Source organism: Crotalus tigris, unplaced genomic scaffold, assembly GCF_016545835.1.
Source record: "Crotalus tigris isolate CLP2741 ecotype Arizona unplaced genomic scaffold, ASM1654583v1 scf7180000021329.891317, whole genome shotgun sequence".
Taxonomy (NCBI): Eukaryota; Metazoa; Chordata; class Lepidosauria; order Squamata; family Viperidae; genus Crotalus; species Crotalus tigris.
Genome location: NW_024098456.1, coordinates 502740 through 515553, shown reverse-complemented (window position 1 = coordinate 515553; position 12814 = coordinate 502740). Strand labels below are relative to the sequence as shown.

At 32.2% G+C, this 12814-nt stretch overlaps 1 protein-coding gene across 5 annotated transcripts; it reads left to right on the top strand.

Moving 5' to 3' along the window:
- Positions 1-1629: 1629 nt before the first annotated feature.
- Positions 1630-11343, top strand: LOC120320368 (olfactory receptor 14A16-like). 5 transcript variants are annotated; one of them, XR_005559943.1, is made up of 3 exons: positions 1630-1716; positions 3081-4103; positions 9162-9279. XR_005559943.1 is itself a non-coding variant. In XM_039369999.1 (3 exons), exon 3 carries the CDS (start codon positions 9181-9183, stop codon positions 10096-10098), a length of 918 nt encoding a protein of 305 aa, XP_039225933.1. In that variant the 5' UTR covers positions 1630-1716; positions 4073-4103; positions 9162-9180; the 3' UTR covers positions 10099-11343. The 5 variants fall into 5 exon arrangements, 3 of the variants coding, with proteins under 3 accessions (XP_039225933.1, XP_039225935.1, XP_039225934.1); XR_005559944.1 differs by lacking the exon at positions 9162-9279 and adding an exon at positions 4359-4839; XM_039369999.1 differs by having other exon boundaries at positions 4073-4103; positions 9162-11343.
- Positions 11344-12814: the final 1471 nt, after the last annotated feature.

The window sequence follows — 12814 nt, the reverse complement described above, 5'->3', positions numbered from 1 at the left end:
ATAATACAATGCCCTACCCACTGAAAGGGTGACAAGACAGAGTTATATACAGTCTTGTTTATGGGAAAATGAACAATAGGTTCCAAATCCACACCCATAACGATCTTGCAGTTTTAGTTTTGATTTGTTCAATCAGGAAGTCTTGACTGAACTTACTTGAGCATCTCTTGTGGTTCTCAGTGGGCCAGATTCCACTTTTTCAATACACAGGGCTGACTTTGCACTTTTAGCCCCTTAGTAAGGTATTTGAGCACTGAAGGTTGTCTCAAGCCATTTTTAATTAGACAAAATTGATTTATAAATTTTGTCCCCATTCTGATCTGGTAAATTGTTCAGCTTTAAAATGTGGTAAGAGCAAATGAGGTCCCTATCGGAAAATGGATTTGGATCAGAAATCCTTATGGGTGGGAGAATTGGTGTAGTATTCTTTCTCAGGTTGTGAAGATGACCAGTGCATCTTCAAAAACTTCATCTACCTGTTCCAAGTAGCTGTAATGTTTATGAGAATTGGCATGGAAAACATCAAGGGGAAGCAAGAAAAGCATTTTACTTTGTCAGTAATAGTGAAGGCATGAAGAATGAAGTATACTTCATCAAGGTATTATGATATATTTCACAATGATGTTTCAAAACTTCTAAAATAAGTGTGTTTCATCATTCTCCGTCTTTTTCTGTACACTTATGTAACAATCTTAACTATTGTTACACGTTTTAATGACAAAACCTGTACTTTTCAAAGATATCAGTTAGTGAACAAACTTCCTTATTGGCTCTAAGAGAAAAAATAAATGTACAAAAATATCCAATTGATGGCAATTTAACACTCAATGCATCGATTCACTTCCGTACATATTCACAGGAGAGGGGGAGGATAAGATTTTTTGATAAACAGACAAATAATATGTAAGCAAGCAAGTAAACATGTTATCTGGGATTTGGGCTAGGAGATATTTCAAAACATGAAACCTGTGTTGTGGACCAAATTATCTTTCTCAAAATCTCTGATATTTCTAGATAATTTTGAAAGATAATAACAAAATTATTCTAATGGATTTTAAACAATCTGTTCCTGAGAGAGCACAATATTCATCAGGCAATTTCAAATGGTTGTTAGTACTTTTTGGGACTGAGATTTGGGTATGGAATTCAAAAGAGATTGTTAAGTTAGAGAAATAGGATAGCTGGAATAGCTTTCTCAGGAACATTCAATATCTGCCCAGATTGTCCCTGTTGCATTTTTAATCTTTGTCAGATTTTACTTGAAATTCTAAAAGTAATTGAAGAAACTTGTTACATTTTATCATTAACTTTAGTATGGGAAATTTTGTGATTTGGTGTTCTGCAGCAATATTTTATTTTCATTGGAGAAGCTTTGGGACAGAGAAAAAAATTCATGATTGGATCTTTCAGCAGAATGCCAGGGAAGATACTTGTTTAATTCATCTTTTTTTTTCTTGGAGTATGATGAGTGATAGTAGATGATAATCATTTATTTATTTATTTTGCAATTTACTCATTCATTTCAGCATGAGAATTATGATCAGTCTCTAGAGAATGATCCCTTAAAACAGAACAGAAAACAAGGATGATATAATTATTATTTTTTCTTTCAATTCTTCTTATCGGAGAGTTAGAACCTATAAAATGGTGGAAAAACACAGGTGTATTTGTATTGTCATCTTTCAATCATATTTCAAGACAATAACAGATGTATTGGTAAGTAGAATACTTAACAGAGCTATGAATTATTGCTTATAAGAAGACCATAATGTATAATTGCAGGAAAATCTATTTTTGGACTGAACATGACTTTTAGCTAGGGTGATATATACAGGATCTTGCTACTTTTCATAGAACTAGAGATCAACTTTATGACCTGAGATATGATCTAAGTAAAAAAGTTCTTTATCTGTGTTAAAAATATATATGATCAAAGTCATATGTGTTTGTTCTTAAGCATTGCCCTTACTTATATCTAAGAAGAATAAATTAAGATAAATATGATCAAGAAAAATATATCAGCTATATCACCATACTGTCATAATGCAGAAAAGAACCCTTTGAAAGTAGTTTAAAGTACTTTTGTTTTTAGTTTTTACATAGTTTTGTGTTTTTTTAAAAGATTAAGTGATCTGATTGCAGTATCAATATTTATTTAATTTGACACATCTTACATGAATATCTTAAGACATTTACTTCTTTATCCTGCAGTTGGACACCCATTTACATAACTATGAGCTTCAGTGAATTCAGGGACTTATGTCAACTACAAATGTGTGAAATCTAGGAGGATTATTGTGTATGCTTGTGAGTGTGAGAGATGGGTGGAGGCAGACAGATACAGAAACAGAGGCAGTAAAAGACACAGGCAGAGGCAGAATGGCTTGTCTTCAGAATTTGTCAGTGCTTCATCTCTGGAAGTCTTTAAGAAGAGACTGAGCAGCCACCTGTCTGAGATGGTATAAGGTCTACTGCTTGAGTCAGGGGTTGGACTCCAGCTCTATTGTAACTTCTTTCCTCTTTCCTGCTCCCCACATGTAGCTATAAATGTTTTCCGTTGAATTATAGTTGCTTAAATAAACATTTAATTCCTCAGTTATTTTAAGGAAAGTGAAAATACTAAAAGACAAGTATTGCTCCCTTAAACACATATGTACAAATTTTATATTTAGTTTGCAATATTATTAATTTATGTGGAGGGAAGTGTTGAGAAAGAGACAAAAAGAGAAATATATGTACATTTTAAAGTATATATTTAATACAGTTTTCATTAACATAAAAAAATATTTTTACAAACCAGCTGTAGCACATCAACATTTTTGATCACTTCTATGTTCTCTTTCTATTAAATGCCACTTTTGTCAATATAACCCACTCTGAAAGAGAGGGATTGATAAACTTGTTGTATATAAAATATAAAAAGGCAATAATAATAATAATTGTATATATGTTCTTAAAAATATAGTCGCTTTTGCATTTTAAGAATATATTTATTCAACAGGTTGCATATATTACTATTACTAAATCTGTACCTCATTTCTTCTATTAATTTCCTATGATATTCTCTTTCTGTCCAGAAGGAGTCAGAGAAAAGAAATGGGCAATCAATCCACTGTGACAGAATTCCTTCTGATGCGATTTTCTGATGATCATGATATGCAAATTCTGTATTTTACAATGCTCCTTGTCATTTACTTATTAGCCTTAATTGGAAATTTCCTTCTTAGTGTTGCTGTGATCCTAAACCAGAACCTTCATGCTCCCATGTATTTCTTTTTGGTAAATTTGTCATTCTCTGATGTTTGCTTCATCTCAACCACGATCCCTAAAGCCATGGCTACTTCTTTGACAAATAACAGGGAGATCTCCTATGTTGGATGTGCTGCTCAGGTCTTCTCAGTTATTACTTTTGCAGGTACTGAGCTTGCCCTGCTGACTGTCATGGCTTATGACCGTTATGTGGCCATCTGTCACCCTCTGCAATATACACTAATGATGAATTGGGATGCCTGTTTACAAATGGCAGCTGCTTCCTGGATAAGTACCTTGATTGATGCTTTCCTGCACACCACTCTCACTTTCAGATTAAATTTCTGCAAATCCAATATAATTGAGCAGTTTTTTTGTGATATTCCTCATCTACAACATATTTCTTGTACTGATACAAGAATTAATCAGATTGTAATTTTCATTCTAGCACTTATTATAGACACATTTTGTAGTGAGGTCATTTTTATTTCCTATGGCTACATCTTCTCTGTTGTTCTAAAAGTCCCTTCAGTTCAAGGCAGATATAAAGCTTTCTCGACATGTATTCCCCATATGACTGTCTTCTCTTTATTTTTTATCTCTGCTCTGTTTTCATATATGAGGCCCCAAAGTGTTTCCTCCCACACTTTGGACTTGCTCTCAGCTGTTCTCTACACAGTTTTGCCCCCACTCCTCAATCCCCTCATTTATAGCTTCAGGAACAAGGACATCCAAAAGGCCATGTGGAAAATGCTTAAGAAATAAAAGCAGAAAAAAACAGATCTGGATAATTGCATTCATTGTTCAAAATCTCTTTTCACAGAATATTATGCTCTGCTACTTATCTGGGTTAGGTAAGTAACAGTTTAAACAATATCGGTTTATATCATGTGATTGATTCTTGTATTGTGGAGAATTAAAAAATATTAAATTTGAAAATTGTAAGTGACAGAAATCCTGATCTAACTTTAACTGAGATGCTTATTTTGTCCTATGACAACTATCTCTTCTTTTTTCCCCAGATTGTAAGCGTTTAATTTTTCAGAACTCAGTCATTGGTTATTAAAAAAAAAAAACCTAAAACAAGTTGTTATTCTTTTTTTTTCTAGGAGCTAAAAGTCCTACCCAAAGTAAATTTCAAACATTTATACAATCATAAAAAATCCAGCTGAATCCATTCAGCAATCTTTGAAAGCTTTCAGTCATCACCATGATAACACTGACTTTGCTCCACTGCTCTTTTGCTCATATTTTTCCTTTGGAAAAAATTGTAACAGAATAAATCAATTTTAAAAGACAGATTTTATTTTTAAAATGCTACAAAAATTACTTTTTTTCAGTCTTCCATCTATGTATTTTCTTGTTAATTTTTAATGTAATTTCTTTCATCCCTAATGGAGCCTAGAAGTCATAGACTCTTGATTTCTACCTTGCCTTCTTCATTACAACAACACACTGGCTCTCTTTACAGGGAACATCTATCAGTAACAAGTCCATTCAGTTTTATATTTTAGGGTAAAGAATGTTAAGATTTTTCCAAGGACATTGACAGATCATAGTCCAGTGTGGATGGAACTGGTTAATGAAAAAGAGGAGAGGCGATCTTGGAGGATGAATGAAAACTTATTTAGACAAGAAATGAATGTTCAGAAACTTAAAGAGCAATTAAAGGAATATTTTGTTTTAAATATGCATAAGGGAACTTCAATGTCAATGGTTTGGGATGCAGGTAAAGCTTACATGCGTGGGGTCTTGATACAAATGAATAAGGCTTATAGACAGAAGCAAGTGCAGAAACATAAGGAGTTGGAAGATGAGATTAAATTAAAAGAAAAAGCTTTAATTTTGAATCCTATAGATGAGAAGATTAAGGAATTTATAAAACTGCTTAAATCGCAATTTAATATGTTAATGGCTGATCAAACTGCAACTAATTTATTGTACATGAAACATAACACATTTTGTAATGCTAATAAGCCAGGGAGATGGCTGGCCTACCAATTGCGAAAGAAACAGAAGTTGAGAATTATAGATAAAATAAATTATAATGGTAAATTGGTATATCAGAAGGAGTTGATTAAGAAATCTTTTTTAGATTATTATAAAAAATTATATATGGGTAGGAAAGTACAGGCTTTAGATATAGATAAATACTTACAAGATGCTCATTTCCCTAAACTAACAGAAGATCAGAAACAAGAAATTAATGGTTTGATTACCATAGAGGAAATTGAGACAGTAATTAAAGAATTAAAATTAGGTAAAGCACCGGGTACCAATGGATTGACATCTATTTATTATAAGACCTTGATAGATGAGTTGATAGAACCTTTAAGGGAACTTTTTAATAATATATTACAGGGCTCAGAGACCCCCTTGTCTTGGGGTAGAGCTTTTATATCTTTGATCCCAAAAGAAGACCAAGATCTTACTCTACCAAAGAATTATAGACCTATATCTCTTTTGAATGTAGATTATAAGATTTTTTCGAAAATTTTAGCTAATAGACTTATGAGTGTGTTGAATCAATTAATACATATGGACCAAACAGGTTTTATAACTGGAAGGTATATGAAAAATAATGTTAGACAAATTATTAATGTAATAGAATATTTGGATAAAAACAACCAAATCTCTGCAGGATTGATATTCTTAGATGCTGAAAAAGCTTTTGATGAGTTAAATTGGCAATTTATGTTAAGATTAATCGAGGAAATGAACTTTGGCGAAAAAATTTTACAGGCTCTTCGTGCCATCTATCAAAAACAAATGGCACAACTTATAGTTAATGGAGGTTTATCAGAGGTATTTTCAATTGAAAAGGGGACTAGACACGGTTGTCCATTGTCACCATTGCTGTTTGTTTTAACCTTGGAAATTTTGCTGATCAAAATTCGGGAATCACAGAAAATAAAAGGAATAGAAGTTAATAAAAAAGAATATAAATTAGGGGCTTTTGCAGATGATCTGGTTGTCACTTTATCCCAATCAACTCACTCTGTAATGGAGTTGTTACAATTGATATATCAGTATGGACAAGTTTCAGATTTTAAAATTAATAATAATAAGACTAAAATATTACCTAAAAACATGACCAACTTGGATAAGGAGACCCTGGTTAGGTTGACAGATTTCGAGGTTATTAACAAGGTAAAATATCTGGGGGTTATTTTATCTGCTTCCAATGCAAAACTGTATAAAAACAACTATGAAAGGCTGTGGGTTAAAATACAAAAGGATTTGGATAATTGGAAAAAGCTGCAATTGTCCCTATTGGGGAGAATTGCAGCGATTAAAATGAATGTCTTGCCAAAGTTTCTTTTTTTATTTCAAATGATACCTATTTTAAAGAAAGAAGCAAACTTAGATGAATGGCAGAAAGGTATCAATAAATTTATCTGGGCAGGGAAAAAACCAAGAGTAAAACTTAAAATTATACAAGATATTCGAGAGAGAGGTGGACTCAAGGTACCGAATCTGAAATTGTATTATGATGCTGTGGTGTTAACATTAATTAGTGATTGGGTTAATTTAACAAATGTAGATATACTCCTCCTGGAGGGATGGGATTTACTTTTTGGATGGCATGCCTATTTAATTTTTAATAAGAAGGTTGATAGGGTTTTTAAGTCTCATATTTTAAGAACTTCCTTACTTCGGGTTTGGAAGAAATATTACAGAAGTGATTCAAGAATTCCATTATGGGCTATCCCATGGCATGTGATAGAAGGGATAAGGAGAGGAGTTAAGATGGATAGTATTTCTTACACACAACTACTTAGATGGGATGGTAAAAATTGGCAATTAAAATCTATGGATGAGTTAGCACAAGAAAATATTATTTATTCATGGTTTCAGTATAGACAACTATTGGAAAGGTGGAAGATAGATTATAATGTGGGTATGCTTAGAGAGGATGAGAATTTGTTAAAACAAATTAGAGATCAAAGTCGAACCCATATTAAAAGAATTTATGGGGTGTTAGTGGATTTGGACTCAGAAGTAGAATTAGTTAAAGACTGTATGGTCAAATGGGCATAAAATTTTGATGAACCGATTTCATTAGACACCTGGGAGATTATTTGGGTGAGGAATGTTAAATTTACACACACACAAAATTTACGGGAAAATTTTTATAAAATGTTTTATAGATGGCACCTTGATCCACAAAAAATGTCTCGCATGTATTCAAACTTGCAGCCTAAATGTTGGAGATGTGGTTGCTTGGATGCTACTTATTATCATATTTAGTAGTCATGTAAAAATATAAAAGCTTTTTGGATTAAGATATGGTGGAATATTCAAAGAATTTTTAAAAGAAGGATAAAATTTACTCCACAACTGTTTTTGTTGGGTATTGTTTCGGATTGTGATAATAAAGAGACTATTTTAATGTTAAATTTAATTACAGCGGCTAGGTTGTTAATAGGTCAATGTTGGAAGAAGGAATCTTTGCCTACCTTGCAAGAATGGTTTTTTAAAGTTTCTTACCTAGTGGAAATGGCAAAGATTTCGACTTTCTTGAAAGAGCAATCGCAAGAGATGTACCTCTTGGTGTGGAAAAGATGGATAAATTTTATACAATATAAGTATGATATAAGAAAATACTATTTAGCTTTTGAATGATTTATATTTAAAGTTTAAGATATTATTTAGAAGTGTAATTATTATTATTTTTTAAATTTTTTATCTTTTTTATCTTTTTCTTTTTTTTGTTTTTTTTCTTTTCCTCTTTCTGTTCTCTATATATAATGGAGTTAAAGTATTTTACAATTTGTTTAATGACTGTAATTATATTTGTTTAAGGTTTATTTGTGTTTAAAACTTTTTTTTTTCTTTTAAGCTCTAATTAAGCCTGTATTCAGCTCTGGGAAGATTGGGGGAGGGTATTGGGGTGGGTTGGGAGGGTTTGGGGAAGGGAACCTTATTGTAAAATTAAAAAAAAAAATTAATAAAAAAAATATTTATTTAATTTGACACATCTTACATGAATATCTTAAGTCATTTACTTCCTTATCCTGCAGTTGGACACCCATTTACATAACTATGAGCTTCAGTGAATTCAGGGACTTATGTCAACTATATATGTGTGAAATCTAGGAGGATTATTGTGTATGCTTGTGAGTGTGAGAGATGGGTGGAGGCAGAGAGATAAAGAAACAGAGGCAGTAAAAGACACAGGCAGAGGCAGAATGGCTTGTCTTCAGAATTTGTCAGTGCTTCATCTCTAGAAGTCTTTAAGAAGAGACTGAGCAGCCACCTGTCTGAGATGGTATAAGGTCTACTGCTTGAGTAAGGGGTTGTACTCCAGCTCTATTGTAACTTCTTTCCTCTTTCCTGCTCCCCGCATGTAGCTATAAATATTTTCTGTTGAATTATAGTTGCTTAAATAAACATTTAATTCCTCAGTTATTTTAAGGAAAGTGAAAATACTAAAAGACAAGTATTGCTCCCTTAAACACATATGTACAAATTTTATATTTAGTTTGCAATATTATTAATTTATGTGGAGGGAAGTGTTGAGAAAGAGACAAAAAGAGAAATATATTTACATTTTAAAGTATATATTTAATACAGTTTTCATTAACATAAAAAATATTTTTACAAACCAACTGTAGCACATCAACATTTTTGATCACTTCTATTCTATGTTCTCTTTCTATTAAATGCCACTTTTGTCAATATAATCCACTCTGACAGAGAGGGATTGATAAACAAACTATATATAAAATGTAAAAAGGCAATAAAAATAATAATAATTGTATATATGTTTTTTTAAAAAATGTGATAGTTGTTTTTGCATAGTAAGAATGAATGCATTCATTCAATAGGTTGCATATATCATTATTATTAATTCTGTACTCCTGTTCATTTCTTCTACTAATTTCCTATGATACTCTCTTTCTGTCCAGAAGGAGTCAGAGGAAACAAATGGCCAACCAATCCACTGTGACAGAATTCCTTCTGATGGGATTTTCTGATGATCATGATATGCAAATTCTGTATTTTGCAATATTCCTTGTCATTTACTTATTAACCTTAATTGGAAATTTCCTTCTTGGTGTTGCTGTGATCCTAAACAATAACCTTCATGCTCCCATATATTTCTTTTTGATGAATTTGTCATTCTGTGATGTTTGTTTCATTTCAACTATGATCCCTAAAGCCATGGCTACTTCTTTGACAAATAACAGGGAGATCTCCTATGTTGGATGTGCTGCTCAGGTCTTCTCAGTTATTACTCTTGCAGGTACTGAGCTTGCCTTGCTGACTGTCATGGCTTATGACCGCTATGTGGCCATTTGTCACCCTCTGCAATATACACTAATAATGAATCGGGATGCCTGTTTACAAATGGCAGCTGCTTCCTGGATAAGTACCTTGATTGATGCTTTGCTGCACACCACTCTCACTTTCAGATTAAATTTCTGCAAATCCAATATAATTGAGCAATTTTTTTGTGATGTTCCTCATCTACTAATTATTTCTTGTACTGATACAAGAATTAATCAGATTCTAATTTTCGTTCAAGCACTTACTATAGACACATTTTGTACTGGGCTTGTTTTTATTTCCTATGGCTACATCTTCTGTGTTGTTCTAAAAGTCCCTTCAGTTCAAGGCAGATATAAAGCTTTCTCCACATGTATTCCCCATATGATTGTCTTTTCTTTATTTTTTATCTCTGTTCTGTTTGCATATATGAGGCCCCAAAGTGTTTCCTCCCACACTTTGGACTTGCTCTCAGCTGTTCTCTATACATGTTTGCCCCCACTCCTCAATCCCCTCGTTTATAGCTTCAGGAACAAGGACATCCAAAAAGCTATGTGGAAAATGCTTAAGAAGTAAAAAGAGAAAAAAACAGATGTGGATAATTGCATTCATTGTTCAAAATCTCTCTTTAGCCAAATATTATACTCTGCTACTTATCTTGGTTATGTAAATAACAGCTTAAACAACATGGGTTTACATCATGTGATAGATTCTTGGTACTGGGGAGAATTAAAAACTATCCCAATCTAACTTTAACTTAGATGCTTATTCTTTCCAATGACAACTCGTTATTCTTCTTCCCGTAGATTGTATCTATTTTTTCAGAACTCAGTTATGTGGTTATTTTAAAAAAACTAAAAACTAAGAAAAAAACTAAAACAAGTTGTTATTCTTTTCTTTTCTAGGAGCTAAAAGTCCTACCCAAAGTAAATTTGAAACATTTACATAACTATAAAAATCCTAGCTGAATTCATTCAGCAATCTTTGAAAGCTTTCAATCATGGCCATGATAACAATGACTTTGCTCCACTGATGCTGTTTTGCTCATATTTGTCCTTTGGAGAAAGTTGTAACAGAATAAATCAACTTTAAAAGACAGATTTTCTTTTTAAAATGCTACAAAATTACTTTTTTAAAAAATCTTTTCTTTATGTATTTTCTTGATAATTTTTAATGTAATTTCTTTCACTTCTAATGGAGACCTAGCAGTCACAGACTTTTGATTTCTAGCCCACCATCTTCACTACAAGAACACACTGGCTCTCTTTACAGGGAAAATCGATCATTAACAAGTCCATTCAATCTTAAAGGATGATTTGCTTTCCACTTGTAGCTTTGATCTTGTCATTCATATATATGTCCAATATAATAACATGTCCAATATAAGAAAAGATTTATTTCATTCCGATACAGTGCTCTATAATACAATGTGTATGAGGCATTCCTATTAAACAAAAGTTTAACTCTTTGGTCAGGACTGGGATCCTCTTCCTTAGGTATATTGATCCTAGATAATATTTTAACCAATTTTAATCAGAATAGAACTGGAAGAGACCTTGAAAAAATGCATAACAATTTATCATTACCAAGTATTATATAACTTTCATATATTTCTCAGTATATGAAGACAATAAGATGCAATTGTCAAAATTTTCATTATGTAATTGTGGGAATTAGGGAAAAAGTGCATCAATCTATATTTTATGTCATTCTATTGAAAACCCATGAAATGCTGATGCTTTTTTATTAATTGTAATCAAAATTCCTTTTTTGTCTCTTCTGTATCCAAAGGAGCATCATTAAACATTAAATGAAATGAAACATCTGAATTTCTAAATTTTGTCTTAGAATGCAAAGATATTTTGAGTTGTGAACAGCCGACAAATGAAAATAAACATATGACAAGGAGAATGAGAATGAGAAGATGACAAGGATAAGAGCAATACTGCCTACTACATGGCTAAATATCTTTAGACATAAGACAGTGCTGTGGGTTATAGGTATTTAGCAGAGTGATGGCATAAAAGCTCTTTCTGTGTGTAGTTGTTTTGGCAAACAATGTCCTGTAGAGGCATCCTGAGGGGTGAAGTTGAAACAGTTTGTGTCCAGGATGTGAAGGGTCTGTAAATATTTTCTCAGCCATCTTTCTGGTTCTTGCAATGTACAGGTTCTCAATGGAAGGCAGACTGGTTGCAATTATTTTTTCTGCAGTCTTAATTATCCATTATGAATATGAATGCATATGCCTAACTACTTACTAAGTTTTTAATTGCTATTATCAATTAAAATTTCCATTGGAAGATAGATCAGGAATCCACATTGGTGAATGAATTGGTACAGTTATCTTTTACAGATTGAAAAGGTAACATGTGCAAAATTGGTCATTTCAAAAAGCTCACCTACCCATTTCAGTAGTTTTAGGAAAACTGTGAAGAGAGACCGCAAAGGGAAGAAAATATTACATGTTACTTTGCCTTTAGTAATAAACATTATGAGGTACTGTATACTTTGTAGAGCCAGTGTGAAGCATTCCACAAGGATGTGTTTCAAAGCATGCAAAACAACTGTAGTCCATCCATTATCTGCTTTTTATTTTTTCTATATATATTTAGGAACATAAACAGTAAATATGGACTATAATATTAACTAGTCTTATATATTCTAAAGACAAAACATGTAAATTTATTTATTTATTTGTTTGTTTGTTCATTTATTAAATTTGTGTGCTGCCCATTTCTCCAAAAGTGACCCTTCAGTGAACAAAAAGTGAACAATTAAACTTACAAAATATCTAGTTGAAGACAATTTAAATTCAGCTTCATTCATTGATATTAATATATATCCAAAGTTGTAAGAGATGGGGAATAAAAATATTTGCAATATGACTAACAATAACAATAACAATGTTGATGTTGATGACAATGACAATGGTGATGATGATGATGATGATGCATTATCTCTGATTTAAGCAGACTGGCAGTTGTTTCTGAACACTAAACCTGTGTCTTGGATCATATGTTCTTTCTCAAAATCTCTGATAAGTTAGATAGAGAGAGAGAGATAATGACAAATATGCTAATTTATCTCATGAATCTGTTCCTCAGAGAGCCACAAAATTCATTAGAGAATTTCTAATGAGATGTAGAGATGGGACTGAGATTTTGGGATGGGATTCAGAAGTGGTTGCTAATCTAAGGACATCTAAAATAGTCTTCTGAGGAACATTCTGGATCTGCTTTTAATATGTATCAGATTTCATTGAAACTTATTAAAACAGTATGATACATGAATA